The 20,582-nt window shown below is 36.6% G+C and overlaps 1 protein-coding gene across 1 annotated transcript in view; it reads right to left on the reverse strand.

Moving 5' to 3' along the window:
• ADAMTS19 (ADAM metallopeptidase with thrombospondin type 1 motif 19) overlaps positions 1-20,582 on the reverse strand; it is a 279,814-nt gene that overhangs the window by 30,288 nt on the left and 228,944 nt on the right. The window contains exons 18-20 of the mRNA XM_027098568.1: positions 19,423-19,576; positions 8,813-8,948; positions 2,317-2,521 (exon numbers count right to left, since the gene is read on the reverse strand). Coding sequence (XP_026954369.1) covers positions 2,317-2,521; positions 8,813-8,948; positions 19,423-19,576 — 495 coding nt within the window. The remainder of the gene's footprint in view (positions 1-2,316; positions 2,522-8,812; positions 8,949-19,422; positions 19,577-20,582) is intronic.

The following is a 20,582-nucleotide window of genomic DNA, read 5'->3' on the forward strand; positions in this document are numbered from 1 at the left end:
TATGTTTGCTAAGATTTAGTTTGTTTTAGCCTTAAATGTTTGTGAAAAATGACAATTTCTAAGAGAATATCATTTCTCAAAACTTTTCTTAAAGCTACAACAGAGAAAACATAGCAAAAACAAAACAGTTGCTTTACATAATTATACACCCCTAGAAATAATCATTCTCAATGGCTATATGGATTGAAAATATAATTCAGTTCAAAATAAATTTAGTTCATTTCATGAATAATTGATGCTTGACTGACAGTGTGACATAACAGGTATGAAGCATGTAAGATGTAACTGACCATACCATTTACATTTATGCTCCCCATTATGGAATATGTATAAAGCTTCCCAGTTTTACAAAGTTATGCATCACTGATTATCTGGACACAGGAACCAAAATGGCATTGGGTGGGAGACGGGAGAGGGAGGGGGGGATGAGAGATATAGCAAAACTTGACAAGCTAATTTATATCTGTGTCTAAAAAAGGTCCAAAGAAAGAGCTGAAGGTATGCACTTAGCAAGAATGTAGTAGAGGAATAACCATGCAGATTCCAGTAGCTGTCTTCCTGAAAACTTAAGCATAGAACTCCTGAAGTTTTAAATACAATAATATTTGCACAAATGCGTCATTGTCTCATAATTTATGGTTTGCATTTGAATATCCTGAGCCTTAAGGTGGACTACAGGTGTGATTTGGCATTTTAAGATTTATGTTTTTATTTTTTGCGATCAAAACTAACCTTGATCCATAAACTCAATTTTTATATTAAATCAAGACAAAAGAGACATTTTTAAAATTGGTACATTGCATTGACCTATTACTTCTTCTACCTGGTGCCAAAAATCTGTATGGTAGGATATTTCTGACCTATTTCCTCCTGAAGAGTTTGTAGAAATGCTAGTTAGGCTGAAGGAAGTGTATTTCTGTTTCTCTGATGTTCACATGACTCTTTTCTCCAGATTGTACTCATCCATTTTCATGTAAAATTGGACAATCCATTCATTCTCAAAAGTACTCATTACAAATGAGGAAGAATCTATGCCAGAGTGAGATATAGCTTAGAAAAGTAAGACAAGAGAAAGTCACACTATTTGCTAGTGAGTCTTTTTTGGGGGGGTTGGGTTAATTGAAGAATATTCCCAAACCTCATTATCTAAGCTACTTTATCCTCAATTTTCAAAAGAATGGCTACTTATTGCAGCCTAGCATTTTTTATTTGTCATTTTTATATCTTAGCTAATATTCTGAAATTAAGCATATTTTGCTCTGGGTGTGTGTGCACACATGTCTTTGTGTATACAAGTGTAAGGGTGTTTATGTGTGTGTGTGTGCATGCATGCACACGCTCACCTAAAATGCTCCAGAGCAGCTAGTAAATATAAGTAATGACTGGTGTTATCATGAGAAGATATGTATCACGATAACAGAAAATAAGCATACAGTTTGGCATGGAACAAAGCTGCATGCTACATACTACATGCTAGTGGGTGTATGGTGCAGTGAGCCTGGCAGCATTGGGTTCAAATCCTAGCTCCAACACTAAGCAGGACTTCGGGTAAACTATTTAATTTCTCTGAGCTGTAGCATTTCACAAGGGTGAAACTTAACTTTTTTGCATTGCTGATTAAATATCAACAAGATACTAAATATGAAGTAAGAACAGAATCCCTGCTCACAGGAAATGACTGCTAAATGTTAATGTCCTTTCTTCTCCTTTTTCTTCTAATGCTCAGGAATATGAGTCAAATGTGTATTTTTTTTTAACATCTTTACTGGAGTATAATTGCTTTACAATGGTGTGTTAGTTTCTGCTGTATAACAAAGTGAATCAGCTATACATATATATATATCCCCATATCTCCTCCCTTTTGCGTCTCCCTCCCACTCTCCCTATCCCACCCCTCTAGGTGGTCACAAAGCACCGAGCTGATCTCCCTGTGCTATGTGGCTGCTTCCCACCAGCTATCTATTTTACATTTGGTAGTGTATATAAGTCCATGCCACTCTCTCCAAATGTGTATTTTCATATGTGTCCACTAAAGAGTATACTCATGGTAAAGAAATAAAAAAGCTGGATTCTAAAATGTATATAATATATGCTCTTGATTACGTTACAATAGCCACAGAACAAAGAATAAATCTGTTTTTTCCTACTGTCAAAATTACTTATAATGAATGTATTCCTTTTATTACCAGAAAAACCAATAAATGGTGCTAAAACTGCCATGCAGAGAGACTCTGAAATTGATAAAACATGACCTTATATAGGCTATGAGTAAGAAAATCAGAGGGAAACAGAGAAGCATCAGGGTGGGTACCGCACCTCGGACCACACGCCCGCCTCCCACACAGTCATGCAGTCCTGGCCCTCGCAGCGCTGGGTGGAGGCCGGCTTGGGCCCGGCGCAGTCCCTCTCCTGGGCTCTCATCAGGGTTCCATTGCTCAGCTGCTTGGTACAGGCCACTTGTCTGCTCTGCATCCCTTTTCCACAAGTTCGTGAACATGGGGTCCATTCTGTCATCATCCATCTAAAAGTAAAGCAAGAGTCACTGAGACAGGTTAAAAGATATCTACTTACTACATATTTTGACATGGATAGAATTAGCAGAATGTTTACACAATAGATTTATACCTTTTTCTTTTTTTTTTTTTACTAATATTTGAGGTTTCCCTAAGACACCCAGGCTTTCTATTGCTTCTCCACACTTCTCATCTCAGGGCCTTGCTCTTATTAGAAACTCAAAGGATGTATTAGACTCCGTCCCTGTCATGCTGCACGCTTTGCCTGCTGCTGCCCGTCACGTCATACTGCCATACTGAGGTACCTAACAAGTATAAAGTTGCTAATATACATGAGTTGGTCCTATTCTTTGCATTTTCAATCTTCACAATAACCCTACATATTAGGTACTACAACTACCGTGGCCTTTTACAGAAAGGGAAACCAAGGCAAGGAGAGGTGTAGTAACTTACCAAAGGCCACAAGTTGTGGAGTCAGAAATTGAAATCAGGTTGAAGACTACCTCACAAAAATACATGTGCAGGTATTTGCAACCTAACCTTGCACCAAAAGCAATTAGAGAAAGAAGAACAAAAAACCCCCAAAGTTAGCAGAAGGAAAGAAATCATAAAGACCAGATCAGAAATAAATGAAAAACAAATGAAGGAAATGATAGCAAAGATCAATAAAACTAAAAGCTGGTTCTTTGAGAAGATAAACAAAATTGATAAACCATTAGCCAGACTCATCAAGAAAAAATGGGAGACGACTCAAAACAATAGAATTAGAAATGAAAAAGGAGAAGTAACAACTGACACTGCAGAAATACAAAGGAGCATGAGAGATTAATACAAGCAATTCTATGCCAATAAAATGGACAACCTGGAAGAAATGGACAAATTCTTAGAAATGTGCAACCTCCCAAGACTGAATCGGGAAGAAATAGAAAATATGAACAGACCAATCACAAGTGCTGAAATTGAAACTGTGATTAAAAATCTTCCAACAAACAAAAGCCCAGGACCAGATGGCTTCACAGGCGAATTCTATCAAACATTTAGAGAAGAGCTAACACCTATCCTTCTCAAACTCTTCCAAAATATAGCAGAGGGAGGAACACTCCCAAACTCATTCTATAAGGCCACCATCACCCTGATACCAAATGCAGACAAAGATGTCACAAAGATAGAAAACGCAGGCCAATATCACTGATGAACATAGATGCAAAAATCCTCAAAAAAATACTAGCAAACAGAATCCAACAGCACATTAAAAGGACCATACGCCATGATCAAGTGGGGTTTATCCCAGGAATGCAAGGATTCTTCAATATATGCAAATCAATCAACGTGATACACCATATTAACAAATTGAAGGAGAAAAACCATATGATCATCTCAATAGATGCAGAGAAAGCTTTTGACAAAATTCAACACCCATTTATGATAAAAACCCTGCAGAAAGTAGGCAGAGAGGGAACTTTCCTCAACATAATAAAGGCCATATATGACAAACCCACAGCCAAACTGTCCTCAACGGTGAAAAACTGAAACCATTTCCACTAAGATTAGGAAGAAGACAAGGTTGCCCACTCTCACCACTCTTATTCAACATAGTTTGGAATTTTTAGCCACAGCAATCAGAGAAGAAAAGGAAATAAAAGGAATCCAAATCGGAAAATAAGAGGTAAAACTGTCACTGTTTGCAGATGACATGACACTATACATAGAGATCCTAAAGATGCTACCAGAAAACTACTAGAGCTAATCAATGAATTTGGTAAAGTACCAGGATACAAAATTAATGCCTAGAAATCTCTTTGCATTCCTATACACTAACGATGAAAAATCTGAAAGTGAAATTAAGAAAACACTCCCATTTACCATTGCAACAAAAAGAATAAAATATCTAGGAATAAACCTACCTAAGGAGACACAAGAGCTGCATGCAAAAAATTATAAGACACTGATGAAAGAAATTAAAGATGATACAAATATATGGAGAGATAGACAATGTTCTTGGATTGGAAGAATCAACATTGTGAAAATGGCTCTACTACCCAAAGCAATCTACAGATTCAATGCAATCCCTATCAAACTACCACTGGCATTTTTCACAGAACTAGAACAAAAAATTTCACAGTTTGCATGGAAACACAAAAGACCCTGAATAGCCAAAGCAATCTTGAGAACGAAAAATGGAGCAGGAGGAATCAGGCTCCCTGATTTCAGACTATACTGCAAAGTTACAGTAAGCAAGACAGTGTGGTACTGGCACAAAAACAGAAAGATAGATCAATGGCACAGGACAGAAAGCCCAGAGATAAACCCACGCATATATGGCACTTTATCTTTGATAAAGGAGGCAGGAATGTACACTGGAGAAAGGACACCCTCTTCAATAGGTGGTGCTGGGAAAACTGGACAGGTACATGTAAAAGTATGAGATTAGAACACTCCCTAACACCATACACAAAAATAAGCTCAAAATGGATTAAAGACCTAAATGGAAGGCCAGAAACTATCAAACTCTTAGAGGAAAACATAGGCAGAACATTCTATGACATAAATCACAGCAAGATCCTTTTTGACCCACCTCTTAGAGCAATGGATAAAAACAAAAATAAACAAATGGGCCCTAATGAAACTTCAAAGCTTTTGCACAGCAAAGGAAATCATAAACAAGACCAAAAGACAACCCTCAGAATGGGAGAAAATATTTGCAAATGAAGCAACTGACAAAGGATTAAACTCCAAAATTTAGAAGCAGCTCATGCAGCTCAATAACAAAAAAACAAACAACCCAATCCAAAAATGGGCAGAAGACCTAAATAGACATTTCTCCAAAGAAGATATACAGATTACCAACAAACACATAAAAGAATGCTCAACATCATTAATCATTAGAGAAATGCAAATCAAAACTAAAATGAGATATCATCTCACACCAGTCAGAATGGCCATCATCAAAAAATATAGAAACAATAAATGTTGGAGAGGGTGTGGAGAAAAGGGAATACTCTTGCACTGTTGGTGGGAATGTGAATTGTTACAGCCACTATGGAGAACAGTATGGAGGTTCCTTAAAAAACTACAAATAGAACTACCATATGACTCAGCAATCCCACTACTGGGCATATACCCTGAGAAAACCATAATTCAAAGAGACACATGTACCCCAATGTTCACTGCAACACTATTTACAATAGCCAGGAGATGGAAGCAACCTAAGTGTCCATCATCGGATGAATGGATAAAGACGATGTGGCATATATATACAATGGAATATTACTCAGCCATAAAAAGAAACGAAATTGAGTTATTTGTAGTGAGGTGGATGGACCTAGAGTCTGTCATACAGAGTGAAGTAAGTCAGAAAGAGAAAGACAAATATCGTGTGCTAACACATATATATGGAATGTAAGAAAAAAAATGTCATGAAGAACCTAGGGGTAAGATGGGAATAAAGACACAGACCTACTAGAGCATGGACTTGAGGATATGGGGAGGGGGAAGGGTAAGCTGTGACAAAGTGAGAGAGTGGCAGGGACATATATACACTACCAAACGTAAAATAGACAGCTAGTGGGAAGCAGCCGCATAGCACAGGGAGATCAGCTCGGTGTTTTGTGACCACCTAGAAGGGTGGGATAGGGAGGGTGGGAGGGAGGGAGATGCAAGAGTGAAGAGATATGGGAACATATGTATAGCTGATTCACTTTGTTATAAAGCAGAAACTAACACACCATTGTAAAGCAATTATACTCCAATAAAAATGTTAAAAAAAAAAAAAAAAAAAAGAAGGCTGCCACAGAGAACTCCCTACTTATCTTGAGGAAGTAATCACTAATGTATTATGCCCATCACTTGCAACCGATTGCTGTTAAACACGATAACATTTGCACTGCAGTACTGCCTCTAATGAAGTTCCTGTCTGCTCATCTTTCAAGTATGATGCAGACCTACCATTTTGCTTTGGAGTCCCCTAGTAGATTTTTCCTAAAGTGAATATTTATCTCCCAAATTTATTTCAGTTTCTGCTTCATCTTTCTGCACAAGGATACCTAGGCTATAAGCATCATTTAAACCCATCTATATGCCTTTCCCCTCAACTAGGGAACCAACCATGGAACTATGGAAGACACTACTGAAAAGAGAAGTACTTGCAATTTCATGAAATCCTAATTTTTTAAATAAAATATATTTTAGAAATCCTTAGTATAATGATAAAAAGTTACTTTTTTCATTCCTTGGAACGCTGCTGAAAAATAAGAACAAAAATATGAAACATATTGTAGTGAGAGAAAACATTTTATATTTTAGAATTCATCTAATTGGGAATTATCTCATTTCCTCATCTTCAAGCCTCCTTCTTACAAAGCTATTTACTAGTGCATTAATATATTTTATATTTGGTACATAGGGTTACATCAGGCCATTTGGTGACTTTTTCAAAAAATGTGAATGGTAATTAGAATGTTTTTTAGCCGCATAGCACAGGGAGATCAGCTCGGTGCTTTGTGACCACCTAGAGAGGTGGGATAGGGAGGGTGGGAGGGAGGGAGACACAAGAGGGAAGAGATATGGGGACATATGTATATGTATAACTGATTCACTTTGTTATAAAGCAGAAACTAACACACCATTGTAAAGGAATTATACTCCAATAAAGATGTTAAACAAAACAAAACAAAAACATGTAATTACAGAGTTAGATGAAAAGCATATAGTTCGGCTTGTGCAAAGGGCATTATTGAACATTATTGAAAGTAATGTACGTTTTTCTTTTGCACATTCTTTTACATACCATTCTTCTATTCTCTGGAAGCATATTTTTCCCTTTGAGGGGGAGGGAAGAATTGTTAGAGCACGGATGCAAAGAAAGGAAAAAGTAGATAATCAGCTTTTGATACCTTAAATACACTGAGTCTACAGAAAAGCAAGTCTTGAAATTTCAGCTTTGTAGAGAAAGACAAGATTTTCCAAATTCTTTTAAGCTGGTTGACATAGCATGAGCCAGATCTGGAGGGCTTAACAACTGAGTTTTGCAATAAGCCAGAAATAGAAGGTGCTTGGGATGCAGTGCTACCTCTGAAGGGGAAGGTGGGCGAAGAGGGAAACCAGAAGAACTGAGCATTAGAGATTACTGAAGACAGAAAAGCCTAAATATAGTTCATCGGCAACTCTGTTTCTCACTCTCCTTTCACTTCCCCATACATTGTGGTGGAAGGTCACGAGGAAGATTATATTAGTTAGAGAGCACTCCAAAGCTACAAATTCTCTGCATATCCAAGTTGCAGTATATACACATTCGCTGTGACTCCACTGCAGAAACTATTGGGAGAGGAGATCAATTGTTTGACTCCCTAAGAACTCACAAATACACCCTAACTCACTGAGCTTCAATAAATCTCTGAGTGTCAGGATAGAATAGAAGTCTGTGTCTCCATATTCTAGAGGAATCAATCCAGCTTCAGACTCTTTTTGTCATTCTGTCCCACAAAGTTTTGAGGACTTTTGACACTGGGGCTGAGTTCCACTCAAGCCCAACATTAATTTTTATATGAAAGCACAGAGATTTTCGGGAGCCCTGTGCCTGAAACCATTCTGCACAGCCTTGCTGCAAGCCCACCCCCAAATCATACTAAGGTTCCATTCACCCATCTCTGCTGGTTACTGAGGCGTAGCCTTTCTTTTACACCACTTTACGGTGCTCAGCATTGCGGTTCTATCCCCTACTCATGAGTTTCTTGCCTGCTTTGTTGCTTATTACTCACTGGGGAAGTCACATGGGACCGAAGCAACCAACTTTCGAATAACTAGGACCCAGGTCGGGAATCTGGTGATCAGAGATCAGGAACCAAACAGTTTGCCCTGGGGACTCTGGGGTGAGGAAGTGAGGATCTAGCCTTGGGGACCAGAAGGACCAAATGCTCCCACTGTTGTGTAGGGGACTGGGTCCTGGCCAGTCCCACTTTAGTTTATATCGTCATTGGCAAGTGCTTAAAACACCATTTTGGAGAATTTAGGAATGAGTAGCTGAATTCAACCAAATAAACAGATTTTTGAAGAGGTGACCAACAGGTTACGAAATACTTTTAAATACTCCTCTGCCATCCAGTTAGGAGTTGTCTTCACACTGTGGACAGCAGCTGAAGTTGAAGTCAATCCTAACCGTGGTTTTCTAACACTCATTCCATCAAGTTGATTATCTTTCTTTCTTAGACCTTGCTTATTTAAAGCCTTACATTTTGGTACATATCCACTGCATTGTTTTTAAGAAAATGGGATTTTGTTAATGAGTGGTGGGACAGGGTTACCTTGTTTGGCACGGTTGCTCATTGCACTTGCGAATCTGTGGCTCTGGCTTGGTTAAGTATTTGCATTTCTTATTGTCCACAATGCTGATATTTTTGTTCATGATTTTCGTGCAAGACACTGTTGTCTTCCTTTCTCCTGAAAAGAGCAAAGAAACATAAAAAGAAATGTTATTTTAGGCCTCTATGCAATGGACTTATTGCATAGTCTTATATGCATGTTTATTCGAGGTATTCCTAGACTTGTAATTTTCATATTTTAAACAAATTTTAGGTTAGATCAATGAGGATGATATTTTTATAATTTATATAACAAAATGTAACTCTAGGCTTAAGGAAGATAATTTTTTTTCTTGTTAGCAATTAAATGGCAAGTTTTATAATACAAAGGGATTATGGTGCATAAGTTGATAAGATGTTATTTAAAGATTTTTATAAAGGACTGTGCCATCTTTTAGCATTCAGTGGTGGAAAGCAGTATTTGTATGAAACCTTTGTGCACATAAATATGCATATAAACGTGTGCACATTTTACCATCTGGCTGTATACCATCAGGGGGTAAGTTATGGGAAGCAAGCTTCTCTTGAATATAACTCAGACTTATATTGTTGTCACTTCTGGTAAAAATCCCAAGAATTCAAGAAATCCTCATTCCCTAATGATTATCCTGTTCTCTAAGAAAAGCCATGGGAGTTTTCCCATTTTCCACCAGCTTTCAGAAAACTGGCTTTTCCCCTTTCTCTGTATTTGTATTCATTCTGCTTAGAGCCCTATAAGCACACTTGCTTGACGACACTTATTATTTCATCTTACACTGAAAAAGCCTACTACATATGTGCTGATTCTGTTTCTCTAAAAAAGTTTAAATATCTATATAGGATTTAATAATTTAATTTAACTTGTTTGACATTATAAAATAATTAAATCAGCCAATAATTTTAAAGCCAGACAGGTCATGAAGGATTAAGAAAAAAAAATCACAAGTCTTTTGGGTCACTATTGAAGGGCCCATTAGTTAGGAGCTTATGACTACCATGCAATGATAATTAGGAAGCTCAGAGCATTCATACTGGTCATGCCAAACAGGACAGCCTGGGCTTGTGGCAGAGAGGTCACTCCGTTCTTTAATTAACAGAGAAGGAGGCTGGCATCAAGAAAGGATGTAGAGAGAGAGAGAGCTACTTTGAATAACTTTTGAGTATCTTTTACTTTGACTTGAGGGGGATTGGGAGAGACAAGGGTAACCAAGTGGAAGGCAAAAGAATAGAAACAGGTTCAGGATCTTTCCTTGATTACCCTCTCAACAACACTGAGCATAGTCCCATGACAACTTGTAGTATAAAAACATGACTATATCTACATACATATGTGGATTAACTAATAATTATATCTGTGGTCACTGCATGTCATGTTATTGAAAACATTTAGATCTTTAGTTCCATCTTCTAGCATAGGCAGCACAATGTTGGCTAAATTATTTTCTATCTGGAGAATCCCAGAGTTCTGGAGCAATGCAATTTTTTCTATGGGAGCTCAAGACAGACAAGAGTGCCAAGCAGGTAAAAGGTCTTTTCCTTCGAGAGGGAAAAGGCATGCCTTCAACCAGGACTCTGTGGCACTCAGTGAAGGGTGCACCAATGGGCCAACAATGGGGAGGGCCTTGAGATGGACATCCAACCATAGATAAGTAAAAGGTACCCCCCAGGTGCTCCTTTCTCCACCAAGAAGTTGCCTTGGAACAAGGCTGCATGACTTGGCAAATGGAGCATGGGCTGGATTGCGGTCTCTGGGGCAAGGACTTTATGTGGAGTGCCAGCTGCCTAACTAATGCAACAGCCACGTCTCAGAGGTCCACTAGCCTGACCTGTGCAGCTCATGCAGTCAGGTAAGCTTATGCTAATGTGTAGAGGAAAGGCAACCTTATAAGCCCCAGGCAAATGTTTAAGGGCTGTCCAGGCTATTCCTTGGTAGGTCAAGAAGGGTGGGGTGAGGCATTAGACTTAATCATAATAGTGTTCAATACCCACCAACTTCAAATAATTTTCAAATAAGCTGCTAGATAAGCAGAAATGACTTATGATGTTAATTTTTCTTCACAGAAGAAACTGGCTTTACTAGGTAGGAGTTACCTAAATGTGAAAATTTGGGAAGTTTTTGGTCAACTTCCACCTAGTTTCCTATGCCTCAGGTGCTCCTATATGACCTTTATGAAATAGGTGTAACACAAATTTTGTATAATGCTAGCATATGTAAGTATTATTTCTACATGACAATGATGCCTACCTAAAAGTAGGATTAAAATAAATGTTGCTTTTATGAAATATAAATATTAGTTTTAAAATCTAATTTAAAACCTCATAGTTATAAGACACTCTTTTACAGAATAGATGTAGTTGTCTAAACTAATTTAAATTTAATGCTTTTTGCCAACTACAGCACAAAAAGATGACAAACAGACAATACCCAGAGAGCCTTTGCTGAACTTCAGTGTAGCCACAGAATGAGTAACTCAGAGCTAATTACACTGCATTTTTTCCTTTACTCCGAAAATATCTAACCTTAGTTATGTTGGCCCAGAGGTAACATATTGAGCTTTTGAAAAAAATCTTTTAAGTATTGATATATCAAAAGAGATACAGGTACTGGTGCCATTACAGGGAGCACCTTACTGGTGCTCTAAAAAAGTATGAAGGCATGTGAGCACGAATTGGAACATTTCCATCTACATTGTAGCAAAGACCCTCACATCATAAGTTTTTTGGCAGCTAGAAGAGGGATTAGCCCTACTTTTTAAAAATTTCATTGAACAAAGACAAGAGAATCAAGAAAAGAAATCTAATGCTCAGTTACAGGCACATTATGCCTATGAAAATACAACTAGGATCTTAAAGCCATACAGAAATGTTATTGTTTGATTTTTTTCTTTTATATAGTTTTATGTCCCAGCCAACAGAGGAAATTTCCATTATAGCATCTAACAGCAGTATTTACAACGCATCCAGTACTGTAGAACCGAGGGATGAACAGAAAGTGATGAAGTAACTGGCCTTCTGCCTGAACCTTGAGTAGCTGCAAGCTGTTGACAGTGTATTATTTGCTTTATGGGAATTAATTTCATCTCTGGGTCATTCCCACTAAATCAGTATTGGGGAAATCTGTTTTGAACATAATTACAAATAAAATACAATAACCATTATATATTCATCTTATTACCAAATTTGGGCAAAATCTGAAAAGGAGGGGTAATTTTTATTTACTGATTCTTTCTTTGTTCTCTGAAGACACTGAACAGAGTACACATTATGTTGTGTTCCTTCTTTTCCAATCTCAGTGATAAATTGATTTTTTTTCTATGCTCTGTATTTAACTCATGAAATGGAAATTTTTAATAAAACTATAGTCTACTCAGGTAGATCACATTTCTAAAACCTGCATCATGCATGTAGAAACAATCTGGGGAGTGGGTACAGTGTTTTAATATGCATAACTGAAATTCTCTGTATGTTATGGAACATTTCAAACTTTTAAAAAAATTTTTACTTTTTAGTTTTGAAATAATTGTATACTCACATCTACTTGTGAGAAATAATAAAGAGAATCTGAATACCCTTTTCCAGTTCCCCACAGTGGTAATGACTTGCAAAACTAGAGTACAGTATCACAACCAGAACACTGACATAGATATTGTCAAGATGTACAATATTTCCATCACCACAAAAATCCCTCCAGTTACCCTTTTAGAGCCGCACCCACTTCCCCTACCATCCACCACTCAATGAGTCCTGGCAGCTACTAACCTGTTCTCCATTCCTATAATATTTTCAAGAATGTTTTGAAAACTGTTATATACAGTGTATATACAGTGTATGACTTTTGGGGACTGACTTTTTTACTCTGCATGATCCCCTTGGAGGTACATCTTCATTGTTGTATCAATCATTTGTTTCTTTCTACTGCCAACTAGTAAATCCTGCTGTGGATGGACCACAATTTGTACAACAATTCATCCAAATGTTTTACTAAAACTGGGGAAGTCTATAAGAAAGAGACTATATATAGTCATCTGTCTTTACATTCTTCTTTAAAAATTTTTACTTAATTATTTTCTATTGAACTAACAATGACTAGCAAGCAATTGAACCAAAAGTAAAAATACTTTAATGATGAAGAAGGTCTTTTTTCTGAGCACTTCTTAGAGTTACATAATGTCATGTCCTTTAATGTCATGTCATGTCCTTTAATTTTTAGCCATTCTTTTTACATTTCTATAAAACATTTTTTCCCTCAAGGTTTGGGCTTAATATTAAAATGACAATTTCATTTTTTATTTTAATAAAAAATTGTATTTTGTATTGTTCATAACACTCAATAAACAATCCAATGTGATCTTGTCATTTCCATACACACAAATATTTTAATGTAATCCCCTAACCTTCAAGTTAAATTTAACTTGAGTGCTAGCATAACACTTAAGTACCTTCACGAATTACCTTCTTTCTACTTTTTTGGTCAAATAATTTCCCACAGCTTGATCCTCATATTTTTCACTCTAGTAATAAACATTCTCACTAACCCCAGGGCCTTTGCAACTATGCATATCCCTGGAAGGCTTTTTACAATTCCCCATATCACTCTGTATGGTGTTTTTTTATTATCTAACCCCTACTAGGTGGATAGTAAATTTTCTAAAAACAGAAAGTACTCATCTTTGAATCATCCAGCAAAAGTGCAAGTACAGTCAGTATTGGTAAAGGAATCAACAAATGAAATATAAACATGTAATTCAAGCTCAAAGTACTTCCTGCACTAAGAGGTTCATCTCAACACTGTGTTTCCTAAGATGGTAAAAAATCATGTGCAAACTAAATGAATAATTATGGGAAATAATTATATATGGCAAATCTAATACATGGATTATTATTTAGGTGTTAAATTCAAGTTTATAAAGAGTTTACATTAATATAAACATTCTTATTAATTTAAGTAAAGAAAGCATCAATAGGATACAAAATGGCACTAAATATTGCTAAAACAAAATAATGCAGAGAAGAGCAAAAATATATTTTGGTGCGTTTTCTTTGGCTAATAACATTTACTTTGGTACATACAAAGTGCCTGTGAAAGGGAAAAACAGGAAAAAACCCAGCACCCTTCATAAGATACAGGTATTGGTATACTGAAATACTTCCTCAATTTGGACCCCCAAACTTGGATGCCTCCTGAGAACCTGGTCATGGACAAGGAAAGCCATGTCTAGAAGACATCACAATACAAGGTTTACAGCATGAGAGTCATAAGCTAGCAGGATTTGGACTAATTTGAAGAATGTGGAATGCTGACTTATTTTTTTTCCCCTTCAAATTGTATCTATTCAGATTTCTTAAAAGCATGTTTAACTCTTCATTTATTTCAAAACACATTATTAAATTTGGGGGCCTTCATTCAAGGTTTTATTTCATTAATTCATCTACTAGATAAAAGTCCTAGAGTAATGCAGTTACTGTATATAGTATGTGGAATGCTGACTCCACAAAAAACCATCAGATATTATGGAATGATAGATCCCTGATGTCTCTGAAGACCAAGATCATTTCAAACAGTCTTTTATGTCAAAAAAATCCTTTATCCACTGACCCCTACTTCTAAGGTGCCAAAATAAATTTAAAACATCCCTTCAAAGATTTTTAGATATTTTAGAACACCAATGCAAAGTAAACATTTATTTCACAAATATGTTTTACGATGTTTGAAAATAAAAGGACTAATATCAATGGCCAATGCTAAAGTACAAAATGATATATCCATTCAAATTTTTCTGGAACTATGATTTGAATTTGACAAGATCGTGATGAAAAGTGTACAAGTTAAACTGCTGGAAAAATTTACTTGAGATCACCAGCATTACTAGATATTTTAAAGTAATATTTCTTCTAAAAGAAGAAGTTCTTATATCTTAGGCTTTTGTTATCTTGTAACAACTGGTATTAATAAATTAATAGAAACGCATAATCAGTTAACTCTTATTTCGGTAATTTTAAAACTTAGTTTGAGATACTGATGTAAAAGATATTGATAAAAATTTAGCTACTGGACATTAGGTATTTTTTTTAAATTTCTTTTTCCCACTTATTTCCGGAATGTGATGCCTTAAAATTGTATTCAAAAAATAACATGTCGAACACTGAAATTTTATACTGCCCTGTGATACTTTATTTGCTCTTTCTTGCTTAATATTTCTGTGAAGTAGAATAGTTCTATTATTCCTCTTTGCTGCTGAAGATAAATTTTACATGAGTCTGTTTCCAATGTTCTGTGCTTTGAACTTACTCTCATCTAATTCATGAATATGCTGAAAGATTACAAAGCTCTTTCTGGCTATAAAATCGACGAAACAGAGTCAGAAATAATGCGATTCTTGAAACCTTGTCCATCCACTTTATTTATGAACTGCAAAGGAAAATAATATCCAAATGCCCAGAAATACTTTGGCATTGAAATGAATATACGTCCTATTAACATAGTCAGAGATAATTGAAAACTGTTGACTAAACACAATGGAACAGATTTGAGAGAGAAGGTTTATTCAAGTGCAAATCATATAGAGATTGCTTATAATTAGGACTATTTTATAAAATAAGTCATTTGAAATAAAAGTAAGGACATATTTAAATTCTTATTTAACATATTAAATAAAACATCTCTTTGAATCCAAAGAAAACCTATGTAGGGTTCCTTTTTATCCACGGCCTCTCCAGCATTTATTGTTTGTAGATGGGAGTGTAAACGGGGACAGCCCCTATAGAAAACAGTCTGGAAGTTCCTTAAAAAACTAAAAATAGAACTACCATATGACCCAGCAATCCCTCTACTGGGCATATACCCAGGGAAAACCATAATTCAAAAAGACACATGCACCCTAATGTTCATTGCAGCTCTATTTACAATAGCCAGGACATGGAAGCAACTTAAATGTCCATCAACAGAGGAATGTATAAAGAAGATGTGGTACATATATGCAGTGGAATATTAGCCATAAAAAGAAGCAAAACTGGGTCATTTGTAGAGACGTGGATGGACCTAGAGACTGTCATACAGAGTGAAGTCAGAAAAACAAATATCGTATATTAACGCATATGTGTGGAATCCAGAAAAATGGTATAGATGATCTTATTTGCAAAGTATAAATGAGACACAGACGTAGAGAACGTATGGATACAGATGGGAAAGGGGGGGGTGGGAGGAACTGGGAGATTGGGACTGACACATATACACTATTGATACTATGTATAAAATAGATAACTAATGAGAACATACTGTATAGCACAGGGAACCCTACTTAATGTACGGTGGGGACCTAAATGGGAAGGAAATCCCAAAAAGAGGGGATATAGGTATACGTACAGCTGAGTCAGTTTGCTGTACAGTAGAAACTAACAACATTGTAAAGCAACTATACTCCCATAAAAATTAATTAAAAAAAAAACAAATAAAACCTATGTAATCTCTAAGGGACATGCTATACATACTTTGTGGAAAGAAATGACACTAAACCCCTGAACTGCTCTTGAAGGAAGTATATAACATGGAGGAAAGAAGACTTGAACTCTGGAGTCCTGGCTTCTAATCTTGGCTCCTCCCACGTTGGGCCTGTGACCTTGGGAAGTCTCAATCTCTAATGCACTTCACTTTTCTCATGTTAATAATTATGAAGTTATGCTTAAGAATATCTAAAAGCCCTTCTGACCTTGAAACTAAAATAATTTACACTGAACCTCTATTTCTTAAGGCCTGACAATTGACAAAACATATTCTAGGTTGCAATTAATGTGAGTTTGGAAAAAATTTTTAACCCTAAAAATTCGCTTGTTCAAACTGAAGACTGACAAGTTCTGTATGTTTACTTCCGAAGCTTTTACTAGACCACAATTATGGCAGAATGAAAAAAAAAATGAGTATAATAAAATTCACTGGGCAAACGTTTTCCTGTCTAGAGTCTCAGATGTAAACAGATTTTAATGACTGCCTTTCAGTGCAATAACAGGAACCAGCAACCTTTTCGTTGCTCCATTTCCAGATAACCCATCATGGAATGGCGGCTGAGTTATATTAAAGAAGAAAGTTCTAACTCTGTGGATCTTCACTTTAAATGTGTTTGTTTCTATTTGTGTTTTTGTTTTTTTATGGATAGGGATGTGAACCAGAACCCCTTAAATGAAATGGGCCCTGACATCAATAAGAAATGGGAGAAGCAGAGGAATAGGAATTTGGGTGTACATGGGGTCATCAACAGGAGGGGACTGAGGACACAGGATCCCAAGTCACATGGTGATAATGGGACCCCAGGGAAACATGGCCAATGAAAATTTCATTGTGCCAAGGGTGATTGCTACAAGCTTTTAAATTGTGAGTGACTAGAAATCCTTTTGTTATAATTACTCTGTACCCCTGGGAGCAAAGTATGCTCTTTATAATGTCTCCCTTCCCCTGCCCACCATGTTGCCTTTGCTCTGGTGACCCCAGAGCTCCAAGTGCTGCAGCAAAAGTTGTTCCTCCCCAGCCTCCAAACCTCTGGATGTTCCCGGTACCCTCTTCCTCTCTCCTGAGGACACTGTTTCTTGCTTCCTTTACCGCCGCCAGTGGGGTGGCCATTTTCTTGCTTACACCCCATACCTTTGCATCTAGAGAGCATGGGTGTCCATGCCCCTCGCTGTCACCACCAGACCATTCTCCCTTCCTTCTTCCTAAACCTACAGCTTTGGAGCAGACTATGCAGTGCAGTCCCCTTCTTGCTGTAACCGAACACCAACCCCTGATTCAATCTCTCTTTTTATTCTAAGATTTTACCTCCTGGATTATTGTTCTATTTTCTGATACTGCTCCTAACACATTTTTTGGGTAATTATTATAGCCATTTGAACGATTCTTCCAACACTGAGGCCTCTCAGTTCCGGGCATACTTCTCTTCCCAAAGATCTGTACTTTCACTTCACTGAAGCCACTAACTCTCCTGGTCTTGTTATTACTAATAACTATATCCCCTCCATACTCTTAGCTCTATTTTCTGTCACCATCTCCTGTATTTCCAGCCCTCTCCCTTAAGTACCCTGAGTCTAAAAGTTCTTTAACTCCACCAGGCCCTAAAATCCATTAGTGCTACCACCTTTTCACTGTCTTTCAAAGTCCTTTGTATTTTTAGTTTCCTCCTTATACAACTAAATTCCATGGCCAATCAGTTTCAACTCCTTACATACAACCTCAGGTCAAGCGGATTCTCCTTTTGTTTTATTATACTCACATGGCAATTCCAAAACTTGTACCACAAGTGCATCTGTATGGTGTACATAGCTGGAGGGTAAGTATCATTGATATGTATGTCAAGCTAAATTCATGACTGTCAACTTCAAGTGGACCATCAATGCTACCATAAAGTCAAAATACATGTACCATTTCATTCATTCTCTCACTCTCTTAAGTGACCACTTCACATCTCCTCTCTTTTCAAAATTCTCATATCTCCTTTTCTCACCTTTAATAGCAGCAAAATGGCCTTTACTGATAAAATAGATGTAAGCAAAAGAGTACCACCACAAGTTTCCAACATCTGCTTCTGTTCAAAATACTGTATTTTCTCCTGTTACTAGTGATGGGCTCTCCATATTTCTATCCAAAGCCAACTATTCCATTCCATCCATCCTGCCAACTTAAGGATATCACTCCAGAAATTTTTTGCTCTCTCCTTTGCACCACTAGTTTTCTGTTCTATTCTAGAAAACTCACATTGGGAAATCATCATGTATAATTTCCCCTATTAAAAACAACAAACTCTTTGATTCATATTCCCTTCCAGCTAATGCCACATTTCTCTGCTTTCTTGTTTCAGCAAAATTTCCTGTTACCTTTAGTCCTTTCTTCAATTCATCACATGCTATTTTCTCTTGAATTCACTCCACTTAGTCTTTTGAGCCAAATCATTAAAAGTAATTTTGACAGAGTCATCATTGACCTCTATGTTTCAAATATAAAAATATAATATCTTTTGAAATACAATAAATATATTTGAATGTAATAGTCAATTTCAATGCACATTATTTTTGACTTATTAGCAGCTTTTGATACAGTTGATCATTCTCTCTTTCTTGTAATAAATACTTTCTCACTTGCCTTACAGAAAAGCATTCTCATTTGCATGTTTTTTCTCCAATGTTGTTGGCTACTTATTTTAATATGCTTTGTTGGTTTCTTCCCATCTCTCTGAACTCTAAATGGTATAGTATCCCAAGTAAATATAAAAGTGTAAGTATATGACATAACAACCTGTATGGTGTCTAGGGCAGCCCCCATAAGTGTTAATATTTATGCAAAGCAATGCAATGAGTAACCATATTGAGTGACATATGTAACAACTGTACGTAGCCTTTCTTCAATTCATGCCAGTTTTTGCTGCAAAATAGTTCAGGGATTTAGGCACTAAACGTGTCGCAAAAAACTTTCAGTTTCCAATCCTTTATGGAGTTTGAAATTTTAGATAAGGGGTTATGGACCTGTCTTAATTATCAATGGTTAATCAGAAAAGAAGCTGTTTTGGAAAGGTAAATACTGAAAAATACTTCACCTCCTCCACACGTGGCATCGCAATCTTCCCAGCCTGTGTGTGTCCACATGAAAAGGGGTTCAGGTGCTTTGGAGCTCTGATTCTCTGGTACAGGGTCTGATGGGATAGTGTATTCATAATGAAGACCATAATTCTGGTCTTGAAACAGCAGCACCTATAATATATAAAAGTGATCAAGGCAGATGGATCAAAGTAGAGCATATTCAATGTAAAGCATAAAACTAAGGATACGAATACCTTAAAATGCTTTTTGCATGGTGTGCATGCTCCTTTAATACATAGTAGACTTGAGATATTATGCTTAAATGTTAAAATTGTCCTACTTCTGAAATCACTGGAGTTACACACTTACCTTTGAGCTAAAGACAGCATGAAAAAATAGCCCACCTGAATAAGGTCAGAGATACCACATCACTTTCTCCCAAGTTGATGGACTAGACAGTCTCTCAAAGCATGGTACAAGTATGAGATGACTTTAGCAGGGGGGACAGGGACATGTGTCCTACATAACATCAAGATATAACCCACGATCTAATATCAAATGAAGCCGTTCCACTCATATAAAAGAGAAAGATGAATAATAAGTTGCTGTGTCAACAGAGGAAGAGAAGATTTTGGAAATCATTTCACTCCATAAGGGTAGAGAACTTCTAAGCCAATTAGAGGACAAGAATTTTATTCCATGTATGCTTACAGTTTAACTTTGGCAAGGTTACTAATTTTCCATTTATAATAAAGATCATTTCCTTTGAAAAGAAATTTACGTTAAAAAGAACTTCTAACTGCAAATTAACTTAATAATGGTACGGTTATGTACACATATGTAAACAGTGTAAGAAACCATAAAGGATGTATGAGAATGATTGAACTTTGGGCTACATGGACTAAACCATAAGCAGGGACCATGTCTGCTTTGTTCTCCCATGGTACCCAGTATCAAGCTAAGAACTGCATCATCATGGGCAAGCATACATATTTTAAATGAAAGAAAAATACCTGAAATATACTCATTTTAAATAAAAGAATGAATGAGAATATATGTTTCTTTATAAATACATTTTCACCAAATATGTCAAACAAGCTCATGGAATATATCACTTCTATGGATCTGAGGATTTATGGAAGCAGTCTATATGACACGCTGTGATGTATAAAAACAT

Source organism: Aethalodelphis obliquidens, unplaced genomic scaffold (assembly GCF_003676395.1).
Source record: "Aethalodelphis obliquidens isolate GAN/ISIS:26980383/991018 unplaced genomic scaffold, ASM367639v1 scaffold4, whole genome shotgun sequence".
Taxonomy (NCBI): domain Eukaryota; kingdom Metazoa; phylum Chordata; class Mammalia; order Artiodactyla; family Delphinidae; genus Aethalodelphis; species Aethalodelphis obliquidens.